The 26152-nt window shown below is 43.6% G+C and overlaps 1 protein-coding gene across 1 annotated transcript in view; it reads right to left on the bottom strand.

Annotated features, from left to right (window-relative positions):
- The window catches only part of POU6F2 (POU class 6 homeobox 2), a 404244-nt gene that overhangs the window by 23141 nt on the left and 354951 nt on the right, over nt 1-26152 (bottom strand). Inside the window, exon 7 of the mRNA XM_075061999.1 lies at nt 7139-7345. Coding sequence (XP_074918100.1) covers nt 7139-7345 — 207 coding nt within the window. The remainder of the gene's footprint in view (nt 1-7138; nt 7346-26152) is intronic.

Genomic DNA, 26152 nt, shown 5'->3' with positions numbered 1-26152 from the left:
GAACAGGTGATCACGATAGCACCAACTATTAGGAATACTGTGTTAAAGTGATACATGAATTGGAGCGTGTTTTCAACACAAGTGATATATTTAGAACTACAGTTCATTGGCCAAGTTCTCCTGTCAGTTACATTGGTGCAAACCCATGCAAGTCAGTTCTTCAGAGAAGAGTATTGTGATGGCTGGCGTAAGCCCCAGAAAAGACCCCATTATTGAGGTCCTCCAAGTATGGAAATATATTAGTGTTAACAGGCTGGTACCACAACAGCTCAGTGGCTGTTTTTTTTTAAAAAGACACACTTGTCAGTATGCTATGGATTTGGATAAAGTCCCTCACAAAAGGCTATTGAGGAAACTAAGTAATCAAGGGGTATGAGGTGAAATTCTGTCCTGGATTATGAACTGGTTAAGAGAGAAAACACAAAGAGTAGTAACAAATGGTCAATCTTCTCATGGAGGGAGGTTATTACAGGTGCCCCAAGGATTCATATTAGGACAAGTGTTGTATGATTTTAATAAACACCTGGAGAATATGGTGAAAAATGACCAGCTAAAATTTGCAAGTGACACAAAATGATTTAGGTTAGTACAGAAGACCACGAGAAACTCCAAAAGGACCTAAGATCCATGGTTGGGAAACACCATGACAGATGAAATACGCTATAGATAAATGTAAAATGAGGTACATTAGAAAGAATAATTTCAGTGACTCACATACATTGAGTTCCAAATTAACTGTAACAACTCAGGGGAGTGTCACAGTGGACAGCTCACTGAAAACACCAGCTCAAAGAGCATTGGTGATCAAAAAAGCAAACAAAATGTTCGATTGTATTAAGAGAAGGACAGAGAATCATACCAAATACATTATAATGCTATTATATCTGTTGCGGATGCACCTCATCATTACTACTGTGTTCAGTTCTGATTACAGAGTCTCAAAGAGGTTACTGCAGAAATGAAAAGGGTTGAGAGGAGGGCAATGAAAATGTTTAGATGCATGGAAAGAATCGTTTATGAAGAGAGATTAAAAACATGAGGCCTACAACAGGTGCACTTTAAACAATTTTCAGTGTTTTGAAAGGTATTACTAGTTCTAGTAAAATTCTCCTTATTGTACAGGCAACTGTATATGCTTAAACTGATAATATCTTTGAAAACAGTAAAAACTTTGAAACAGCAACTATTTTGTATAGGTTGGAGAAGAAATGGATAGGCTGTGACACGACAGAGGTATATATAATAATGAATAGTTTAGAGCACATAAGTAAGAAGCTTCTATTTATTCTCTTAGAACAAGGTGACACCCAATGAAATTAAAAAGCAATATATTTACAACTCAAAGAAAGAAACAATGTTTTGCACAACACATAATTAACCAGTGGAAATCAATGCCACATGGTATCACTGAAGCCAAGAACGAAGCAAGATTCAAAAATCCATGAGACACTCTTATAAACAACTAAGCCAACCACAGTTACATTAGATAGGCTAGAAAGTATATAAACAATATAAACCCTCATACTCAGAGCACAAGACAATCACTAAAGGTACAATTTTAAAAAAGTTCTTATGTGACTTAGAAGCTAAAGTCCCTTGACTTTTAATTGGGACTTAGGCACTTTTGAAAATTTTACCCTCATTGCCTGGATTTAGAAAAGAAATTCCACTAAGAGTACTATATTTCATACTTATTCATTGTAAGGTTTCTTGCATCTTCCGCTGCTGCACCTGGTGCTGACCACTGTCAGAGACAGTATACTGGACTAAATGGGCCACTGGCCCACTATGCTATGGCAATTCCTTTGTTTCTGTGGCTGCTCCTGGAGGGTTTTAATTAAAAGTGACTATAGATTGGTTTTGGCAAGTCCGGTGGCTCTTATGAGAAAGTGGTAAGACGGAATTTTAAAATACCACAGAATAATTTGGATCCACATTCATTTGGGGTATAATCTAGAATTGGGTGAATAATGCATGAACATATTAATAGAATAATAGAATAGAATCATAGAAATGTAGGGTTGGAAGAGACCTTGAGAGATCATCAATTCCATTCCCTGCACTGAGGTAGGACCAAGAATACCTATACCATCCTTGAGAAGTGTTTGTTTAACTTGTTCTTAAAAATCTCCAATGAAAAAGGTTCCACAACCTCCCTTGGGAGCCTATTCCAGTGCTTAGCTATTTTTATAGTTAGAAAGTTTTTTTACTATCTAAGCTAAATCTTCCTTGCTATGTATCAAGCCCATTACTACTTGTCCTACTTTAAGTGGACATGGAGAACAAATTATCACTGTCCTCCTTATAACAGCCCTTTATATATTTGAAGACTATCCGGTCTCCCCTCAGTCTTCTTTTCTCAAGACTAAACATGCCCAGTTTTTTCCTCACAGGTCACGTTTTCAAAACCATTTATCATTTTTTGTTCCTCTGGACTCTCTCCAATTTGTCCCCATCTTTGCTAAAGTGGGGTGCCCAGAACTGTACACAGTATTCCAGCTAAGGTCAGAGCAGGACAACTACCTCCCATATCTAACATATGATACTCCTGTTTATATACCTCAGAATGATATTAAACTTTTTCACAACTGCATCACACTGTTGGCTCACATTCAATCTGTGATCCAGTAAAACCTCTGGATCCTTTTCAGCAGTACTATGTCTAGCCAGTTACCCCCCATGTTGTAATTGTGCATTTGAATTTTCCTTCCTCAGTGAAGTACTTTGCACTTGTCTTTATTGAATTTCATTTTGTTGATTTCAGATCAATTGTCCTATTTGTCAAGGTTGTTTTGAATTCTAACCCTGTCCTTCTGTCATTCTGGACACCACTTGCAAATGCAAGGCATTAATTTAAAAAACACAGAAAGAAGCTAACAAGGTACGTACTTGACAAAGGCTACAAAGATTTATGAACAAACTATTTAGCCAATCACTGTTTTCATTATTTGTGCAGCACAAGATGTGAATATGGTCGAATCAAATTTTCCTTTTGACTTTGAATAGTCACAAATAAGCTTTGCAGTATTGACTCTAAAAGGAACTGCTGCATGCTCTGCAATCTGAAAAATCAGGCAGGTGCCTAAATATGAGCAGAAATATTTTCAGCTCAAAATACATCAAGGTGTGAGAGTACCATGGTTTTATACAGTGGCACTGTGTTAGTTTCATTATCTATCCCTTTCCTAATGGTTCCTAACATTCTGTTAGCTTTTTTGACTGCTGCTGCACATTGAGCAGATGTTTTCGGAGAACTATGCACAAGATCTCTTTCTCGAGTGGTAACAGTTAATTTTGTGACCCCATCATTTTGTATGTACAGTTTGGATTATATTTTCAAATGTGCATTACTTTTTATTTACCAACATTGAATTTCATCTGCCATTTTGTTGCCCAGTTACCCAGTTTTGTGAGATCTCTTTGTAACTCCTTGCACTCAACTTTGGCTTAACTATGAGTAGTTTTGTATCATCTGAAAACTTAGCCACCTCAGTGTTTACTCCTTTTTCCAGATTATTTATGAATATGTTGAACAGGATTGCATATATTTTTATCTCACAATGGGAACATATATAATAGAAATATATAATAGAAAAATATTTAAAATTAAACACAGTCACTGAGGGCTAGAGGCTGCTCTGAGCTACAGCAGTCTTTTTTCTTGACTGTACTTTATAATGGACTCATATGTATCTAGAGGAAATCCAGAAGGCTAACAGTTTATGTAACCATTCGTGGGTCTGCTGAAAGATTCAGAGGAAACCTCAGAGCCACTGTGAAGACTGACTGGGACAGCCATTGAATGAATAGTCAGATCCTACCGCAGAAGAATATCTGACACAACTTGCAGAGTTTCCTTAACAGCCGTGTCTCCAAGAGGATGGAAAGTTGCACGATGAATTGAGATTGACTGTAACCCTAGTTTAATACATCATTTTTACTTCACTGATTTATTTTTACACTCTCAAAACTTAAAAAAAAAAGGTTTGCAATTTTTCTCCCCAATACTCTTTAAGAAATTTGAAAATTATCTACTAGATAGAGTATGGGTCTGATTTTCAAAGATCCTGAGTACCTGCAGCTCCCACTGAGTTTATATGGAGTTGTGAGTGCTCAGCTCTTCTGAAAATTAGTCTTTATAGCAGAGGAGTAGAGATGAGTTGAAACAAAATGTTGGACTGAAACACCCCTGGCCCGAGGGAAGGTTCATATCCACAGCCAAAAATTGTGACGTGTTCATGTCTGGCAGATAACAGGGTAACTTCAGTACTGACAGGGCCACCAAGGGGGGGGGGGCAAGTGGGGCAATTTGCCCCAGGCCCCATGAGAGTTTTTTGGGGCTTCTGGAGTGGGGATCTTCACTTGCTCCGGGGGCCCCGGAAGACTCTCACAGGGCCTGGGCCCTCAAAGCTTCTTCCGCTCCAGGTCTTTGGCAGCGGGCCGAAGAGGGACTTGCTGCCGAAGTGCCGGGTCTTCTGCGGTAATTCAGTGGTGGTGGGCCCCTGCCATGGGTCTTTGGGGCACTTCGGTGGCAGATCCCGGAGCGGAAGGACCCCCCCACTGCTGAATTATCGCTGAAGCGGGGGCCCCCCGCTGCCGAAGACCCAGGCTCCCTGAATCCTTTGGGTGGCCCTGAGTACTGATTTATACCTTGTGCAATCCCATTTACTTTTTAAGCAGCCAGTATTGTTACATCTCATTTGATTCTTTATCTGAGCATCAGCACTATCAACTTGTAGGACTAGGTTCTGAGACCTTAGCTCTGCTCCAGTTGAAATCAATGCCAAAAATGCCACTGACTTTAGCTCAGGGCTTTAGGTAAAAGCTTGAAGAGCCAGTAGAGGGAGCACAATCCCACAGAACTATTTTTCTGTAGCTCCGATCAAAATAGCGATTTTATAGTATTTTTAATATACCGGTAATTTTGTATTAGGTTTTTTTACATCCGCACTGAGGAGGACATTCGACATCAGCTTACCATAGATTTAAGAAAGAGATTTTTTTTTTTTGGTGCTGAACTACTCGGGGCAATCCTCTGAAATTCTGGTGTTTGACTGAATAAGGTCTGTGGGATTGGGCCCGGAGCTGCTGATCTTTTGAAAAACGATTACTTAAATAAATCTTGAAAAAATATTTGTTATTTCGCCTTTGAAAATAAAATCCCTTCAAGGACTCGTTTGCTTGCTTTTAAAGATTCACCTTCCTCCTCAATAGAACTTGAAGCAAATACATTATTTAACATATATCTGTGTCTCCCTCATTTATTGGTAGGCAATTTATAGTAACTCTTTTTATTTATATTGTACAAGATGTAGCAGTTACTCAGCTGGTGGAAACTGTCATAGCTCCATTGCCTTCAGTGAAGCTGTGATAATGTACACTAGCTGATGATTTGTCCTTGTGCGTTTATGGTGCCCACACCAAGGCACTTGGGCAGGATGGACCACTGACATACAATATGGTAAGACCAGATAGCGGTTCTTCAGCCATTGGACTGTCCCATTGCAACTACTCGCACCACCTAGCAACAGTTCATAGAGGCACTGTGCTTCTCTCCATGTGAGGCTGACTCCATCAGCATTGCAGAGGAGGGGATGAGGCCCTGGCTCCACTGCCATCCATCCCTTTCTCGTCCACTTTGAGGGATCTAGTACCACAAGCAGCTCTAGCTTGAATTGGGTCCCCCTCTGCAGCAGCCAGCCGGGATTCCATAGGAACCTGGCTCGGCAGTGTTGTGATGCTTTTTAGACCTCTGCTAACAGGCCTCTGTGCTCCATGGTTGTCCTAAGATCCATAGATCTCCCAGGGGATCTCAGGAGAGCAATAGTTTTTGTGAGTTTCACCCCCAGCCTTCTCCGGGAGGGAGTGAAAGCCCTGCTTTCTCAGTGGAACAATCAGAAGGAAACCGAGGGATGTAACCTGCTGCATTTCCTAACCCATATGCAGATTTTCCACTACAGAGGAATATATGGCCTATGCTCTTTACATTCATCTGTTACTAAACATTTAAGGTTGACATTTTCAAAAACACTCAACATTGGCCTAACTCCACTCCCACTGAAGTCAATGGGAGTTTTACTAATGACTACAATAGGAGTAAAGTTGAGCCAATGCTGAACACTTTTGAAAATTCCTCCCTTAAATGACCAAAAGAGTAGGCTGGCAAAAGAAGGTGCAGCCATATAAAGCAAGGTATGAGACCTAAGAAAAGAGCCATCTTAGAAATGCATCAGCTCTTTAAATCTCAAGCTAAACAAGGCACAGTTGAGATTAATTTGTAGTTCATGTTATCCTAGAGTTCTCACAAACACGGGACAGCTAATTAGTATTTGGGGTAGGGATAGACTTATTGGTGTCTAAAAATAAACAAAGATTCAATAACAACACCACCACGACCACCACAGTAACTTGACTATTGAAATTACTGACCCTTTCATAATATGACTTCTCTTGGCAATCACAGCTTGATATCATTGCACTGCTCTGTTCTAGACTTGACTTTTCCTTTTTCAGATAAAAAGATCAGACAGCATTTCATTCTTTACGAACATGGCAAGAACTAATTAATCTTGCCTTTAGAGCATTAGAAAACCATGAGGATTTAATGAACTATAGGACCTTTTCTGGACTACATGAGGTTGCTACATCCATCCTCAAATTTGTGGATTGCATGGTACATTATATTGAATGACATTTTTTCACTGCAACCTTTCCCTTGTTTTTCTTTGTGCATACACTCATATATATATTTTAACTGAGGAAGTTAGTGGATAGCCTGGGTTGCTGTTTTTTTTTTTTTAAAGGAAAATGAAACTTGCTATATTTTTGAAATGAACTATTATGGAAGTGCCTGCAATATAAGTCACTACATTGAGCTTTAGACAACAATTTTTCCTTTCAGAATAACACATTACTGGTTGAAGTACTTTGCTCATAAGAGAGAAAAGTGAAACTACTTCTTTGAATTTTTTCGCCTGCCTGAATGAGTCTGAATATAATTAAAATATACCTTTCATTCCATGAGACAGAATGGTAACAAAACAGGGAACTCTGAAAAAGGCTATGAAAGTGAGTAAGGAGCAGATGGTTATTTCTGTTGCGGCTGTTTTTGAAATCACTGAAGCTATAGATAATTTACCTGTTGGCCTGGTTTGAGTGGTGATAGTGTTATTCCCTGGGTGTTGATCACTGGTAGTATCTGGTTTCCAATGACTGTAGCAATGATCTGACCCTGGGCATTGGTCAATAACTGTGGGGTAATTGGCTGCACTTGAAGGCCCTGAGCTCCTCCTGCTGCCTGATTTGATGGGACTGGATTAGGCATCAGTGGAATTGTTCCAATAATCTACAAGAAACAAAACAATAGGTAAAAATCTACACATAACACAAATATTTATTATATATTATTACTTGTTTTATATATATGCATTTTATATCAGGTAAACCAAAGACTCACTCTCTCTCTCTCTCTCTCTCACACACACACACACCTTCAGTGATCAGCAAAAGCAGGCAAATTCTGGCTGACGATTAAGCAGCACAACACAAAAATTTTGACTAATAATGCAGGCAAAACCTTGCATTTAGAAAAAATGACACAGGGAGCCAAACTTGGAGGGGATGAAGAGAACAGAAAGAGCTGCCATACTGAGTCAGACCATGTTTCATCTTGCCTAGTATCCTGTCTCCAACAGTGGCTTGTACCAGAGCTTCTGAGGCAGTGTACAAAGAGGTCAATTAGAGAGTGATCCATTCCTGACTTCCACTCTCAGCTTCTGGCAGTCAGAGCTTTAAGGTTACTGCGAGCATGGGGTTGTGTCCCTGACCATCTTGGCTAATAGCCATTGACGGACACATCCTCCATGAACTTATCCAGTTCTTTTTTGAGCCCCAGTGTACTTATGGCCATCACAACATCCCATGGCAATGAATTCCACAGGTTAGTTGTGTGTTGTGTGAAAAAGTACTTCCTCTTGTTTGTATTAACCCTGCTTCCTATCAATTTGGTCAGGTTAGTCCTAGTTTTTGCATAGTGTGAAAGGGTAAATAACTCTTTCCTATTCATTTTTTCCTCATTATCTGTGATTTTATAGACCTCTATCATATCGTCTCTCTTCTAAGCTGAACAGCACTAATTTTTTTAGTCTCTCCTCATATGGAAGCCATTCCATTTTTCCCTAATCACCTTTGCTTCTCTTCTCTGAACCTTTTCCAGTTCCACTATATCCTTTTTGAGATCGGTTGACCAGAACTGGACACAGTATTGAAAGTGTGGGCATGCCATTAATTTATATAGTGGCACTATGATATTTTATGTCTTTTTCCCCCCCCCTTTCCTAATAGTTCCTAACATACTTTGAGCCTGTTTGACTGCTACTGAGCTCTGCGTGGAAGTGTTCAGAGAATTATCCCAGGTGACTCCAAGATCTTTCTTGGGTGGTTACAGCTAATTTAGAATACATTATTGTATACATATAGTTGGGATTATTTTTTTTTTTCAGTGTGCATTACTTTGCACTTGTCAGCATTGAGTTTTGCCATTTTGTTACCCTGTCACCCAGTTTTGTGAGATCCTTCCATGACACTTAGCAGTCAGCTTTGGATGTAATTATCTTGAATAATTTTATACTGCCTGTAAACTTTGCCACTTCACTGTTCACCCCTTTTCCAGATCATTAATTAATATGTTGAACAACAGAGGTCCCAGTACAGATTCTTGGAGGACCACACAATTCACCTCTCCATTGTGAAAACTGACCATTTATTCCTACCCAGGGTATGTCTACACTACTCGCTGGATCAGCAGGCAGCGATTGATCCAGCAGGGGTCAATTTATTGCATCTAGTCTAGACGTGATAAATCAACCCCCAAGTGCTCTCCTGTCAACTCCTGTACTCCACCGCCGTGAGAGGTGCAGGCGGAGTCGATGGGGGAGCAGCAGCAGTTGACTCACCGCGGTGAAGACACCACCGTAAGTTGATCTAAGTACGTCGACTTCAGCTACATTATTCATGTAGCTGAAGTTGCATAATTTAGATCGATCCCCCAATCCTAGTGTAGACCAGGGTGTTTCCTACCTTTCAGCTAGTTACTGCTCCATGAAAGGACCTTACCTCTTATCTCACAGCTACTTAGTTTTAGTACTTAGTACTTTAAAAGGCTTTGGTGTAAGGAGTATAAGTTACCATAAGGGTTATTTACCCATCACTTCAGAGTCTTTAAGGTCCATAAGAAAAGACTGGGTCTCAGTTTCTGAGGTCTCATCTGAAAGAGCCACACATGGTAATCTGCACTGAACTCTAGTCAGATACCTCAGAAGGAAGAAGGACTGAGTGGACCACTCACACATTTGAAACTTGAGCTTAGAGCAGAAATATGAACATGCCTGTAAAACTGAAATACAGATAAGATGACAGACGTGTACTGAATGAAAGGTAGCAGGATCTTTTCACAAATATTATAGCACATAAATACACCTCAGGTGAGGCTCATTTAAAAAAAAAGTTTTTCAAGATACTGAATGGCCAAAGTTATCTTCAGCATGAACAGGTGCAAATCCCACTGACTTCAATAGCTATTTTGAATACATCAATGGAAAATAATACTAATGCCACCCTACTGCTCATATAACAAGTCTCATCTGTAGATTTCAAAGTGCTTTTCAAAGGAGCTCTGTGTCATTAATTTTTATGTGGTATAAGTGTGGTATAAGTTTTAACACAATTCACTGTAAAAATAGCTTAAAAATTGCTTAGTAAGAATACCAGTGGCTTGATGGCCAGATCACAGAAATATTATCTGGGACAGCAAGACAATGGGAAGACCCTGGATCTATTGAAAATTAAAGGGGATACAACATGTGAGTTCCAACAGAGAAGAATGACAGGCCTCCATTGACTGTGCTTTGACACATGACTCAGTGGCATTCAGTTCTGTCCAGGGTGATGCTGACATGCCTTCTTTCTTAGACTAAACATTCTGGGAAGAAATCAGGGGTTGGAAGCATGGGGTGGGAAGAGCAGAAAGATTATGAGGAAAATTGTAGTTCTCAAAATGAAGACAGAAGAGAATGTGAAAGTTCCACCCTGAACTAGCTTTTCTGCGGGATGGCCAGGTGGAGTATTCGACCCACCAATTTGAACTATATAATGAAACCAGGGTACATTTTACGTGCTCAAGGCACTGTACAGACGTTATCTAACTTAGCCGTACTACATTCCTGTAAGGCAGATAGTTAAATAACCAGATGGGGAAACTGAAATAGAGAAGTGAAGTGACCAGCCCAAGATCAAACAGCAAATTATTGGCAGAATGAGACTTTGAACTTAGATCGCTCCACCAGTGCATCTTTCTCCAGACGATACTATTTCAGGCATCCTCATTTGAGCTGCACCTATGAGACCTACAGTCTCTGAGAGGATGATAGTTCATTAACCAGTGGGGATTAATTTGAATAATTAGTAGACCACAAGCTATTTTAAAGGGTCTGACTTTCATCATAATTAAGATAGCATAGAGCACAGCATATCAGCCTGCTCATATGTCCTGCAAGGTTTATGGGCTATACAATATATTCTTTCACTTTCAGCAAGTGTTAACAAATGGGAAGAAGAACCCTTCTTCACTTCATCAGCAGAAACTTTGCATAGGGATCTCATCACTTCACCATGTCAGTAAAGGACATGGCCTTGAGATGTTACTGTTGGGCCTATAACTTTAATCAGGAAGGTCTGAATCCCTGTAAGGCAAAAAATGCTGCTCTGGTTTATCACTAATAGATATGTTTGCACCCACATTTAAAATGCATTTCTTGGATTGCAGCTGAACATTTATAGACAGACAGTGCTGAAGACCATGCTTTTTAAGGTCAGAAGCAGAAAGAGATCAATATGTGTTGTGTGTGTCACACCCTACTGTACTCTGTGCACTGCACACACACAGCCAGAGACAGAGTGGGGAAAGGATACATAGTACTGAGTTACCCTATAAGTTTGGCACACAAGCATGTTGAGGTGTAGGCGTTATGATACAGTCTTTAACTACATGATTCTAGACTACTTTTTCCACAGGATTCCTGCCTCACTCAGTACACAGGATGGATAGTGCTCAGGGAATGAGTCAGCCATTCACTTTTTTTATCCCGGTCATTCAATTAGTCGTCCTAACCTATTTACTGCATACCTTCTAAAGCCTGCAATGAATACAGAATTATTCACTTTCTCATGGCTTTTTTTAAAAATCACTATAGTATTTGAGTTTTATCATAAACATTAATTATTTTGTCTCCATTGCAAAATAAGAGAGCATTATTATCCTCATTTTACAGATGGGGAAACAGACTTACATCAGGCCTCAGAGTGAATCAGTGGCAGAGTCAGGATGAATCCTTATGCTCTTTCCTCCAGGCTATGCTACCTTTAGCATCTTTAGGCTATTGTGTATAAGTTTTTGCAATTCTTTTGCTAACAGAAAGAGAGGATGCCAAAGAGCTGCTGCTTCCACCCTTGTGGGGGGTGGCTAATTGTGCACATATTTGCACTTCAGCTACAGAACTGTGTTTTTGTTTAAATGTATAATAATAGTTGTTTATTTCCCAACAGTGGATCTTTTCCTATTGCTGCTGTTACATTTATTGGGGTTTGAAATTTGTTTAAAAGTGACTATTATGTTCTAAAACGCATCATGTGTTGGATTTTTATTATTAGTTCTTATCTAACAAGCATTAACCTTCAGTCAGAAACAGGCATGCCACCTTGTTTGGCTGCTTCCCCAGCACAGCCAAAGGCAGATGGCAAATTGTGGCAAAATGAATGGTTTAACATCTGCCTTTGTCTCTGTTCAGAAACAGCTGAGTAAAGGCAAAGACAGGCTTCATTGGGCTGTTTCTGATGTAAACCAAAGATTGCTGCCAAGCAAATGCTGCTGCTCATTTTGAAAACTGGTTATGAAGTATTAAAGAAGGGAAATGCTGAGATTTTTTCAGTAGCAGGGCCCAAAAGCATTTATCGCCTGGCTTTATTAGTGTGCCACATTGCACTTGAAAAACGTATACAGTTTTGATCTTTTAATCAATGGAAAAGCTGTTCTAAAAACCAGAATCATATGTGCACAAAAACCATTTAACATCCCAAACCACAAGGAGAATATGTGTGAAAAACATACACTTAAAGTAGAGCGAATTGCTAATTCGGTTTCAGGGAGGAGAAATGGCCGCTAATAGAACAGAATGAAAACCCCAAATCAATATCGAAAAGACAATATAGTGTAACTGAACACAAAGTAACTTTATTAATAAACAGAAATATTTAAAAAGAGAAATAACAATTATTTTTAGAGTGGAGCTCAATGCTGTGTATTCTTCCTGGAGTTCACAAGGCACTCAATAGTTGTCAGATGGTGAAATCATCATGGTTTGCAACAGGTTGTGTAGAAAAGGACTCTTGCTCTGTGCTAGTCTTCCAAGGTTCAAGCAACCAAGGTCAGTGGCCAGAAGAGCTCTCATGGCTAGAAGTGAACAGCAACAGTCAAAATGTCTTTGCTCTTGGATGTGAAACTCCTGTTCCCAATTGCTAGAAGTGATCAGTACCTTAGGGAACACCATTCCCCAGCTGTGGAAAATTGGTATACTAGCAGCAACATATTTATTGCTCACATAGCAGCTAACTCATAGCGTCTATAGAATACACCAGTGCGGTTGCTAGTAGGCTCTTTTTCTTCTCATGTGATGCCTGGGTTCATGTGTAGCCTCTTAGCCCAGCCAGCCATGGCATTCTCCACACCATCCAGGGACCCTCTGTGCCAAAGACTGCACAGAAGGGGATGAAGGAGTCTATGTCACACTGATAAAGCCCTCCTCTTGGAAGCCTTCAGTTCATTCTCAAAGATACATAGTGATACATGGTGGCAATTCCCATATCTCATCCTATCCTGGTAATCCTCAGGAACTATTTCATCACCCACCAAGAGCTCTCTGGGTGTCACTGAATAAATATCTGCTACATGTGTGACTTCGGTCTCTTGCATGCCCTGTGGTGGATCTGCCTGGATGCAGGGAAACACCACACTTAGGAGCTTTGTCTGAAAGGTAACATGTCAAGGACGTTAATGTGTGCCAAAAGATAAAAGCAACAATGATACAAAACAACCCTATCCATCAGCTCCCCCATTCTGATAACACACTTTCTCCATCTTGCTTGCCTAAGAAATATGATGCGCCATGCACACCAGTAAGAATAAAATCCATTGCATGGCCACTGTACCGTGAATTATATTATCTCCTTACCAATGGCATTCTAGAGTAGATTGGAAATGCTTTAGTCATTTTGTACTTCCTTGGCAAGGCCTGCATTTTCTTGCTGACTTCATTTGTTGTCGCTTTTGGCAGATTATTGGATTTTCGTCTTCATCTCCTTAGATTTCCACTGCAGCTTTAACTTACCTTTGCTATCTGTGGAGTTAAAAGTAACTTATAATTATTAGAGTGCAAAATAGTACCAACAAATATTGCCAGTCAGTACATAAAGGCACAAAATACAATACATTACTTTCCAGCTTCATCATTTCAGTCCCAAACATCCATCACTGTAGGTTTTCTTCAAGTAAGCTTCTTGTCGTCAGCTCCTTCGCATTGCCTCTGAGGTATCTGGTATCAACGATGTCTGAGGCCTGGTCCACACTACGCCGTTAAATCGATTTTAACAGCATTAAATCGATTTAATGCTGTACCCGTCCACACTACGGTGCTCTTTAAATCGATTTAAAGGGCTCTTTAAATCAATTTCTGTACTCCTACAAAACGAGAGGAGTAACGCTAAAATCAATAGTATTACTTCGGAATACTGTTAGTGTGGACGGAAATCGACATTATTGGCCTCCGGAGGTATCCCACAGTGCACCACTGACCGCTCTGGACAGCAATCTGAACTCGGACGCATGGCAGGTAAACAGGAAAACCCCACGAACTTTTGAATTATATTTCCTGTTTGCCCAGCATGGAGCTCTGATCAGCACGGGTGCATGCAGTCCCAAATCCAAAAAGAGCTCCAGCATGGACCGTATGGGAGATAGTGGATCTGATTGCTGTATGGGAGACAAATCTGTTCTATCAGAGCTCCGTTACAGAAGACGAAATGCCAAAGCGTTTGAAAAAAAAAATCTCGAGGCTACACAGTGCTGCGTGACAAGCGTAACGGGAAGCCAGAGACTCAAATGGACGCTCATGGAGGGACGGAGGGAGGGGGTAGTGAGGACTCCAGCTATCCCACAGTCCCACAGCAGTCTCCGAAAAGTATTTGCATTCTTGGCTGAGCTCCCAATGACTGTAGGGTCAAACACATTGTCCGGCGTGGTTCAGGGAATAGCTCGTCAATTTATTCTCCCCCCCCGCACAGGAAAGAAAAGGGAAATAAATGTTTCTTGACTTCTTTCAATGTCACCCTATGTCTACTGAATGCTGCTGGTAGATGCGATGCTGCAGCAGTGAAGAGCAGTATCTGGCTCTTCTCCCCTCCCCGGTGGCAGATGGTGCAATATGACTGATATCCATCGTCACCATCAGCCCGTGAAGTGCTCCTGGCTGGCCTCAGGTGAGGCTGGGGGGGGGCGGGGGCGCCTGAGTAAAAATAGGAATGACTCCCCCAGTAGATGGTACAGAACGGCTGGTAACCGTCTTCATCATAGCAACTGGGGCTGAGCTTCATCAGCCCCCTCCCTTTCCTGTGTAAAGAAAAGATTCTGTACTGCCTGGACTATCATAGCAGCAGCATGCTGGGCTCCTCTCTCCCCTGCACCGATAATGTTCTGCCTGCACTGTCATAGCACCGGGAGGTTGCCTCCCCCTCATTTATGTCACTAAAAACTCAGTGTTTCTTATTCCTGCATTTCTTTTATAACTTCATGACACAAATGGGCGCGACACTGCCACGGTAGCCCAGGAAGGTTGAGGGAGGAGGGAAGCAACGGGTGGGGTTGTTGCAGGGGCGCCCCCCTCGTGAATACTGACACATATCAGCTGTGCTCTTTTATGATACACTGGTCCTCTAGTACACTTGCCCCATATTCTAGACAGGACTGACTCTATTTTTAGAAAACATAAAGGAGGGATTGACTCGGGGAGTCATTCCAGTTTTGCTTTTGCGCCCCGGCCGATCTCAGCCAGGGGCACTCATGATAGCAGTAGACAGTACAGAGGGGAGAGATAACCGTCATCTCATTGCCAGTTTACTCCAGCAGTAGACGGTACAGAACGACTGGTAACCATCTCTGCTATCATGAAAATGCAAATGAATGCTGTGTAGCGCTGGAGTATCGCCTCTGTCCGCGGCATCCAAGTACACATATGGTGACTGTAAATTAAAAAGCTGAACGGGCTCCATGGTTGCCGTGCTACGGCGTCTGCCAGAGCAATCCAGGGAAAAAATGGCACGAAAGGATTGTCTGCTGTTGTTTTCCCGGAGGAAGGAATGACTGACGACATTTACCCAGAACCACCCGCGACAATGATTCAACCCAGAATTCCAAGGGGCAGGGGAGACTGCGGGAACTATGGAATAGCTATGGAATAGCTACCCACAATGCAACGATCCAGAAATCGACGCTAGCCTCGGACCATGGACGCACACCACCGAATTACTGTGCCTAGTGTGGCCGCATGAAATTGAATTGGTAATATCTGTTTTATAAAACCGGTTTAATGTAATTCGGAATTATCCTGTAGTGTAGACGTAGCCTGAGATAAAATCATCCACTCCAGAGTGATACAGACTTTTTAGCAGGAAGATGGTGAAATGTTGTTAAACTAAAGGTAGTATAGCAAGACGATTATCCACAAATGTGCACATTCTATAGCTGGTCTTCAGTTTGACGATCCTTAGGCATGAATCAGATGTCCATATGAATACTTTGCTGGCCCATTCTGCAAACAGTTCAGTGGCCATAACATAGTTAGATAACTTTTGTCATCACACCGCTGTGGTACATGAGTCTTTAAGCTCTGCAAGAGGTAACATTGCAACATGGTTCATTCTCTGAGACGCTGAGAAGGTTTCTAAGCTTCCTGCAACGTACAACCTATTGGGAGTTAAAGTGTCATCTAAATGCATTTCCTTTCTTAGCTTTTGAATAGAGAAAACTGTTTGTATTCAGACAATAACCAAAATCAGAAGGGTCATCAGCATCATGCTGCACAAGTTAAAGGCATATCTTATCTTAGGTTACATTTCTGTAACACATTAAGAGAAGAATGAGAAAAGTGGAAATGAGTGAAATGTATTAGAGATTTTAAGTTACTGAAAATTTGCCAGTCACTTTAAGCCTACTGATGGTGGGACCAACAGGATAACAAGACATCTCATTAGCCAGGAATCTGTGCCTACTTGTTTCAGTGTTTCAACTTTGAGATTTTGAATTATTCCAAATACGCTATAAGACCACAACTATGTATTAAATATGGTAGGAAGAGGTAAGTCCTTGTAATCTATGGTACACAGCACAATGTTTGATTACAGTATGATGCTTTTACTACAGGTTAATAAATTGCCTTCAGAATCTGTTTGCAATAATTGAAGGGTTCTTTCCGGATAGTCACTGTCCCATGATCATAGATAGCCTGAGGATAAAAAGAGAGAGTAAGGGACAGAGTAAAGCTGGGTGAGGATTTTGAGGTGACTCTTTTGGACTCAGTCAGATTCACATATTCTTAGTTACATTAACTCTACCAGTATGTATGGGAGTCTATGTTATTGGGTACTTTACATACTGAAGATCTGGAAGGTATAAGATGTAAGTTCAAGTCAATGAGTGCTACTGGTACCTTTTTCTGGCTCCTCAGTATGTAAGTTACACTAGACTTCCTTAAAGATCAAGCGAGTGGGTGTAAAAACTAAAGCAGTCTGACTGAATCTAATTGTATCTACTGGAGTCAAAGAGATGATCGTTTATATCTCACATATTTGCATTTGAAGCTGAGAAAGCTTGAAAACATGATACAACAGAATGCTCTTCCAGAGACTGGGCCATCAGATAATGAAACTACAGCCAAGCATCTATGAAAGTACATCTCTGGATTGTCATTGCATATAAAGAATTATGGTTTTCAAGACTGAGCATTGTTCATATATCTCATGCTAAGTATCATAATGGAACACTGAGTTTGACATTCCACCTTCCTACTTTTGCAGCAATTTTTTTTTTAGCAAATAGTGTTTGTACAGTAACACTACACTGTATAAGATTTTGTTTTTTATTGTAGCAGGAACGATGTGCTGAAATTATTCTCAAGCAAATATAATGATGCTCTATTAAAGGGGAGACGTCTGTAGTCAGAGAAATGTCTCTTCTCATCAAACACAGTTGGGGTTTTCACACAGCAAAAACTTAAAGAAATAAAACAGACCAAATAAAAGTCAGAAGTTATGTAGGGTTTCTGTTTAAGCTGGTTCTCGAGGAACAGTTTATTGAACAAATGTAGCCTCTTTTTTTGTTATGAGAATCTGAATTAGTCATAAAGAGTCTTTAAGGGCTTGATTTCCAGAAGTGCCTGAGCGCCTGCTGAATTCAACTGGATATCTGGGTGCTAAGAACTCCACACCTGTCGGTTTCTACAAAACTGTTTATCATTTAAAACTCTTCAATGAATGGCAATTGCAAATGCATTTCAGCATATGGACTGCTTGCAAATTATTGCTGTGATTAAGTATTTGCTATCCATAACTGGCTGTTTTAACTGTCCTTCAGTACTGGGATCCTGTAAGTGAGTGTGGCCATGTGGGGAGACGGGCTGACACAGGTGTAGTGCAGTATATGGTTCCCCTGCAGCAAGCCTTACTGGGGGAAGGAAGGGAGCATTCAATATTCCTATAGCTAGAGAAGGCGAGTAAGGTAGCTTCAGCAGCACTGTGAAGATTTAAAGAGGCAGCATTGGTGTAATAACTGATAATGAAAGTTTCACGGGCTGCAACGTCATGGGGTACCAAAATTAACATATGGACACATTTAACAGTACAGTAGAAGACTGGCCTACATACATAGAATGGTTGGAGCAGTATTTTGCGATCCAAGACACTCTACAAGAAGAAAATGCCTGCATTGCTGAACTCTACGGATGGCAAGACATACCATCTGTGTGGCAGTCTGACGTCTCTAGACAAGTCATGCAGCAAGACTTTTGATGAGTTAGTGACAATATTACAAGAGCATTTTGCAGAAAAACGCTGGGAGATAGCTGAGCACTTTAGATTCCTTAAGCACAGCCAGCAGCAAGATGAAAACATCATGATGCATTGAGCTACACTACAAAGATTAGCAGAACACCACAGTTTTGGAAATACCCTGCAAGTTGCTGTGAGGGATCAATTGGCATGTGTTTTCAGAGATGAAGCAACCCTGAAGCATCTTCTAACAACCACTTTCACATGCAAGAGAACTATGGAGATAGCTACTTCTATAGAGGTTGCTGACACAGTCAAAATGAGTTTCAATCAATAGGTAAGAGTAGACACTCTACACACAAATTACATTACATTCCAAGGTGAAAAGACAAGACAAAGTCACAGGGAAATTGCTATCACTGTGGCAATGGTGGATACAGTGCAACTGACTGCTGTTTCTGGTATGAGGCCATCGGCACTGTGGGAAAAAGGGGCCCACTCAAGCATCTGCAGGTCCTCCACAAAGAAAAAAACACCAAATGACAAGAAGAAGAGACCAGAAACACACCATAAGATGACCGTTTGAAATCAGAAGCTGATAACAGCGAGGATGACGTAGCCAAGTTAAGCAATGCATGCCTTGAAGTGTGTATCTGGGAGAAACCTATGGTGAATGGTAAACCCCTTATGATGGAGCTGGACATGGGTTCAGCTGAGTCTGTGATTCCACAAAAAGAATCCCTGGAAACCTTTAGTAAGAGCAAGTTGCAATGGCCTCTCATTATGTTAAATATGTACACAGGACAGAAAATCACCCTGTTGGAAGTACACATGGTAAATGTACAGTACAATAGTCAGTGCCACAACTTGGACCTCTACGTCATAAAATTGGGAAAAAAACAGCATTGTTTGGATGAAGGTGGCTGAACAGTATTCACTTGGTTTGGCAATTGATCAAGGCTCTTCAGGTCAATCAGCAGGCTAGCTCACAACAGCAGCTGGAAGAGATTTTATTTAGAGCTGTGCCAGTGCTTCAGAAGGGCATTGGACATCTGAAGGGGGAAAACCTCAGCTCTTCAAGGCTCATCAAGTACCACTTGCCATCAGAGATGCAGCTCACAAGGACCTGGAACGTTTAGAAGCTATAGGCATACTAACCAAGATTGAATGGAGTGAATGGGCAACTGCCATTGTTCCTGTCATGAAGATAAATGATGCAGTAAGGGTTTGTGGTGACTATTTGTGTGACCATTAATCCTGTACTCTGGATGGAACAAAACCCCTTACCTTGCATTGAAGATATTTTCTTATCACTGACCAGAGGGAAGAAATTCAACAAACTGGACTTAGCTCAGACTTTCCTGCAAATAGAAATAAAGGAAGGGTCGAGGAAATTCCACACCATAAACACTGAAAAAGGCATGTTCTAGTTAACTGACTGGTATTTGGAGTGGTATCCATGTGTTCCAGGGAATATCAAGCTGTAGCTGATATTTAGATGAAATCATTGTCACCAGATCCAGTGATGAGGATCATTTGAAGAATGAGGCACACGTTTTCAAAAGGTTGGAAGAATATGGATTACAGGTGAACTGTGATAAATGTGAGATCTTGTAATGGGTTGGCCCCACATCTCTTATGAGTGCCTCCTTCTGGTCCATTGCATGTGCTTGCACTCTCTCTGATTGTGGTGACCCCTGTCGGTAGTTTCTCAGGCAGGTTTTCAGTGAATCAGCCCTCCATCCAAGTCACATACAGAGTCTGTATGTGAAATAGAACAGGCCCCTTCCGGAGTATACAGTCCACCAGAGGCCTATCCAGTATCCCTCTGTTGGTATCTCTGGAGTCCTCCCTGGGCTTATACTTTAAATAGTCCCACCCATGGTATGGAGCCATACCTTCAGGGCTTCCTCCCTTCCTTCCTTCCTTCCTGAACGCCTCCCTGGGCTCAGTCCTTACTCAATCCCAGCATCCAGCCAGGAGCTTTTTCTTGCTTCCCCAGTCCCTGCCAGCATTGATCTGTCTGTGATGCTGCAGTTCCCTTTGGCCAGCCAGGAGCACCCTTTGCACTCCTCTGGCTCCAGCAAGGAACTGACTGACTCTGGCCCTGCAGCTCCTTTTATGTGAGTCTGCTGGGCCCTGATTAGCTGCTCCCTGCAGCCTCCCTCATTGGTTAATTCCCTGCAACTACTCTAGGCCACTTGGAGGAGTTCTCTTCTGCTCCTCTCTGAGAAAGAGTGTGGTAGGACCCTGAGGCCTCCAGTAGTCATCTGATGTGGGGAATTCATGCCATCATTCCTACAAAATTACAGACAAGGGTCCTGGGGGAGCTGCACATAGGGCATTCGGTGTAGTCAAGATGAAGACATTGGCTAGAGAGTATGTCTGGTGGCTAGGTATTGACAGACAGATTGAATAGTTAGTGAAGGACTGTTCTGGCTGTCAGAAGACGCAAAATATGGCTGGCTTGGTGTCACTTCATCTTTGGAACTGGCTAACTGCTCCCTGGGAACAAACTCATCTGGATTTCACAGGCCCATCTTTGGGTACCAATTTTCTAGGAGTAGAGAATGGATATTTCAAGTGGCCTGAAGCTTTCTGCAAGTCATCCACAATTTCTGCAAGTACCATACTAGTTCTGCAAAGTCTTTTTGCTTGCATGGGACTGCCAAGTCAAATTGGAAGCAACAATTGTCCAACTTATAGACAAAACCAAACCAGTTTGCTCACAATTGTCCATAATTTGTTTCAGTGGATTTCCAAGCTTTCATGAAAAATAACAGCGTCAACAAGTTACATCTGCACCATACCATCCTGCAACAAATGGCTTAGCAGCACATTTTATTCAAACCTGTTCCATGCCTAACCACTATGTATCAAGATCCCTCGTAGTAGATCAGAAGAGTGTGATGGAGCAAGAAGCAACACAGCAGCTGAATAAAAAAGCAGGTTCCTTTGCAATCTGTCCATGTCTTAATTGGCAAGTTCCAGGGTCCAGGCATAAGAGATCTAGCAGTATACACATGCTTTATCCTTCTTTGATTTGTGTCTTTATACCATAAGTCCTTCAGGTCAGGGATTGTCTCTTTTTGGTGTTTATACAGTGCCACAGCACAATGGGACCCCAAATCCTGACCAGGGCTTTTGGCACTACCATAATATAAATATATACTACTACTACTGCTAATGCCTTGCAGCCAAAAGATTGGACTTGATTACCACCATGAGAGAATCCAAGTCCTAGCAAACAGGACATACTATAGCAGAAAACATGGAGACAAACTCTGGAGGTCAGAATCAGGAGTTGGGGAGAGGGCAGTGGCTTGCCCTTTATTCTTGGAATTTTTAAATAAAATCTGGTATTGAGATGTTCATTTAGCTGAACATGAAAAGACTGTTTTCAACAGCCAGGGCATTTTTTCAGATCCTGTTTTCAAGCTTCCTGTTGTGACATTTCCTTTTTAATAACAATCATTAAGTTATTGCCACTGTGTGTATGGGGGGGGGAGTTTATGATGCTGCTAATTTATTGTTATCTCCAGTTGCCTCTTCCGGCTTGTCACCACATTTTCAGTGGGCGTGGAAGTGGACATGGGAGATCAAACAGCAGCTTGCTGTTGCAATGCTTGGGCTAAGCAGGTGTGTCAGCAGTGTACTACTTTGATTTTCTATATTATCCTTGTAGAAGTTGTTCTACATGTGGCTTAACTTTCCTGTGAAAATTTGTTGAAACTAGAGCTGAGAACTCTTATTTAGTATATTTTGATTTTTATATATTGGTGATTTTTGTGCTTTTGAAAGGAGTTTTAAGCCCAATCTAGATTGGCCATCTCTAGGGGTCAGAGGATATTTCATTCTTCAAATATATTCTAGCCTTGACCTCTCCACTAAGACAGATAACTCGGGTGCCAATTAGTAGCAAGTGTGTATTTTTTATTTGGGCACTTGTTCACACAGGAAGTAGGCTGAAATCAGCACCTCAAGTTCATATCAAACACAAAACAACACCTTCAGAGGATAATAATGTTCAGCACAGCAAACCACAGTCAGATCTGAACCAATAAGTTCAAGGTGAAAGGATCACTAGCCCATCACTAAATCCTTGAGTTATCTAGTTTCAGCTTCCTCATTATCAATTTGTACCACTATATAAAGTATTTACTGAAGAACATCTAGAAATAATTTTCAAGCTGAAAGTTTAAAGTGACATAAGCCAACAAACACAAGGGGGAAATCAGAGTTAACCACAGTCAGTCTGAGGCGGGAACTGTGTCTGATATTACACTAAACTCTAAACTGGTAAATAAGAGTAAAACTGTTGGTCTTATTATTTAATAATAATTTATATTGTGATAGTATCCAAAGGCCCAAACTAAGATTGAAATAGATGCTGGTCAAACACACTGGAAGGCATTTTTCCCTTCCCAGAAGAGCTTACAATCTAAACAAGCGCAATCTTTTATAGCACATAAATGGCTTTAGGAATTGATATATATAAATTGTTCAGAGGCATCACCACCCACCACTGAAAAACATGTAGGGTGGAATTTGGCAGTTATAGCAAACCTATACAAGAGATTTAGGAGAAAAAGGAAAATGAATATTTCATTCAATGGGAAATGGAAGGAGAATATAGGTAGGCTGAATGTAATTAACGAAGCTGGAAAATGGCCACGACTTCAGGGTTCTATACCCCAATGTAAGCCGGTGAGTTCGGGGCCCGTCCCCTCAGGTGCGATGGGGAGCCAGGGCGCCTCCTTCCAGGCGGCCGGACGGCTCAGGCTCCGCTCCCATACTTGAGGGCTGAGCAAATAAAAGTCTATAGGCCCTGGCCCTTAGACAGGGCGGGCAGCAAACAGTCCAGGCTCAGCTTAGGAGCTACGCAAACAAAGTCTATAGCCCAAGCCCTCAGGCAGGGCGGGGCAGCAAACAGGCTCAGCTTAGGAGCTACGCAAACAAAGTCTATAGCCCAAGCCCTCAGGCAGGGCGGGGCAGCAAACAGTCAGGCTCAGCTTAGGGGCTCGAGCAAACAGTTCAGGGGGCTCTGACCCTTTGGAGCAGGGCAGAGCAGCAAATAGTTCAGGGGGCTCTGACCCTTTGGAGTAGGGCCAGAGCAGCAAATGAGTTCAGGGGGCTCTGACACCTTTGGAGCAGGCAGAGCAACAAAACAGTTCAGGGGACTCTGACCCTTTGGGGCAGGCAGAGCAGCAAACAACTGTAGCTCTGGGTGAAGGCGGGATACTCCACCCGGTTACGGTGGCAGGGGGAACGCAGGCCCACCACTCCTCTGCGTTCCAGCCCGGAGCCCTAGTAGCGGCTGTCGCTGCTAAGGCGGTCAGTGGGATCCGCACCGAAACACACTGACTGGTGATCGGTAGGGATCGTGGGCCATACACACAACCATAGGCTCGGGGCCCTCTCGGCCTGACTGTGGTCAGCCGCCCGCCCGGGCTACTTCCAATCCCCCTTCTCCCGGTACCTGTCCTTCCTCGGCGTACGTCGGTGGGTCCCAGACCATGGGTTTCCTGGAGACCTGGGAGGCAGTAGGTCCAGTGGCTCCTCTGGATAGCCGCACAGGGTCATTGCGGCTGGAGGTCCTCGCGGCTACCTGGCGCGGGGCAGGTCGGTCCAACGCTCCTCGGGATAGTGGTCCGGGGCAGCTTCCGTCAGCGTTCCTCTGCGGTAGTGGGCCCGGGGCAGCTCCGGCCAGCGCTCCTCTGGGTAGTGGGCCTGGAGTAGGCTGGGGCCGAGCTGGAGCTCGAGGCCTCCACGTCCGTCCTCCTCGGCGGCCGAGCGCTGAACTGAGCTCTGAGCCCTGGCTCTTATACTTCCTGTCCCGCCCTTGACTTCCGGGGGGCGGAACAGGCGGTAGTGGCTCCGCCCACGGGGGTGAGCCTAGACTCATCATACAGTTCCCCTCAGGTTGCAACCGGGGAGCCAGGGCGCCTCCTTCACACCCCCCCCCCAAAGGCTGGTTCCCGGAGGTTACCGGGACCCGGCCCAAAGTCCATACCTCCAGGCGCGGAAAGGAAGTCCACATGGCATGGTCCTTCCCGGCTCGGTGGCAGACGGTGAAGGCATACGGCTGCATTGCCAGATACCACCGTTGGAGGTGCATATTATTGTCCTTCATCCGGTACAGCTATTGGAGGGCGGAGTGGTCGGTGACCAACGTGAAGGGGGCCCCCAGCAGGTAGTAGCGGAGGGCGTTGCAAGCCCACTTTGCTGCCAGGGCCTCCTTCTCAACCACTGCGTAGTGTTGCTCCCTCGGGAACAGCTTCCGGCTGATGTATAGAACGGGGTGCTCCTCCCCGTCCACTTCCTGGGAGAGGACAGCGCTGAGCCCTAGGTCAAAAGCGTCCGTCTGCAGGACGAACGGGCGGTGGAAGTCCGGGCTGAGCAGGATGGGCTTGCTGCAGAGGCTGGCCTTAAGCGATTTGAACGCCTCGTCGCACTCGGGGCTCCACCGAAGCCGTTGGGGGGCTGTCCTTTGCGAGGAGGTCTGTCAAGGGGGTGGCCACTGCCGCAAACTGGGGGATGAAGCGTCGATAATAACCCACCATCCCCAAGAACTGACGGACATGGCGCTTCGTGGTGGGCGGAGGGCAGGCCGCTATGGCCTGCACTTTGTCCACGAGCGGCTTTACCTGCCCATTCCCCACGGTATACCCCAGGTAGGTGGTTTCCCGCCAGCCAATGCGGCATTTCTTAGGGTTGGCGGTTAACTCAGCCTCCCGTAGGGATCGAAGGACAGCGGCGACTTTGTCCAAGTGGGTCTCCCACTGTTGACTATAGATGACCACATCGTCGAGGTAGGCGGCGGCATAGTTGTGATGCGGGAGGAGGAGACGGTCCATCAACCGCTGGAACGTAGCGGGTGCCCCATGGAGGCCGAAGGGCATTCGCGTAAACTGATATAAGCCGGATGGAGTGGCAAATGCGGTTTTCTCCCTAGAGGTGGTCTCTAGGGGAATTTGCCAATACCCTTTGCTCAAGTCCAAAGTGGTAATGTAGTGGGCGTTCCCTAGGCGGGCCAGCAGCTCATCCACCCGGGGCATGGGGTAGGCATCAAACTTGGAGATGGCATTGACACGTCTGAAGTCGATGCAGAACCGCTGGGAACCATCGGGTTTCGGGACCAGGACAACCGGGCTACGCCACTCACCTTGTGAGGGCTCAATCACGCCCAGTTCTAACATCGCCTGTACTTCGTTGTCCACGATCTGCCGTCGGTGATACGGCAGAGGCCTGATCGCAGTCCTGATCACCACCCTCGGCTCGGTCTGAATGCGGTAGGGATGCCAAGGACGTGCACTCGGGCTGGGCCGTGAACGTGCATGGAAAGGCGCGGAGGAGACAGCGGGTTTGCTCCAACTGCTCCTCCGTTAGGGTTTCCCCCAGCTGGGGTACTTGCGTGTCTTCCTGAGGGGGCACCGGAGGCCCTAGCTCAGGCTCCGGTGGGTAGGAGTTAATTAATAACCCTTCTCGTTCCCGCCAGGGTTTCAGGAGGTTGATGTGGTACCGCTGCAGCCTTTTTCTGCGGTCCGGCTGACGGATCTCATAAGTAACCGGCCTACTTTCCGCACCACTTCATAGGGTCCCTGCCATCAGGCCATGATCTTGGATTCCGTGGAGGGAAGTAGAAGTAGGACGCAGTCCCCAGGCTGGTAGTCGCGGGTGCGGGCACCCCTGTTGTACGCCCGAGACTGCTGTTCTTGAGCTGTTTTCAAATTGGCCCGTGCCAAGGCCCCCGCCTGTTTGAGCCGCTCCTGGAGTTGGGTCATGTACTTCAGGAGCCCCTGAGCAGGTGATGGAGTTTGTTCCCAGGTCTCCCTCATCAGGTCTAGAAGCCCCCGGGGTTGACGGCCATACAAGAGCTCGAACGGTGAAAATTTGGTGGAGGACTGAGGGACCTCTCGCACCGCCAAGAGCAGGGGGGGAAGCAGCTGGTCCCACCGGCGAAGGTCCTCTGGGGAAAATCGCCACAGCATATCCTTGAGGGTCC

The sequence above is a fragment of the Chelonoidis abingdonii genome, chromosome 2, assembly GCF_003597395.2.
Source record: "Chelonoidis abingdonii isolate Lonesome George chromosome 2, CheloAbing_2.0, whole genome shotgun sequence".
Taxonomy (NCBI): domain Eukaryota; kingdom Metazoa; phylum Chordata; order Testudines; family Testudinidae; genus Chelonoidis; species Chelonoidis abingdonii.
The sequence above is the reverse complement of the archived record's forward strand: the minus strand, read 5'-3'. Positions and strand labels throughout refer to the sequence as shown.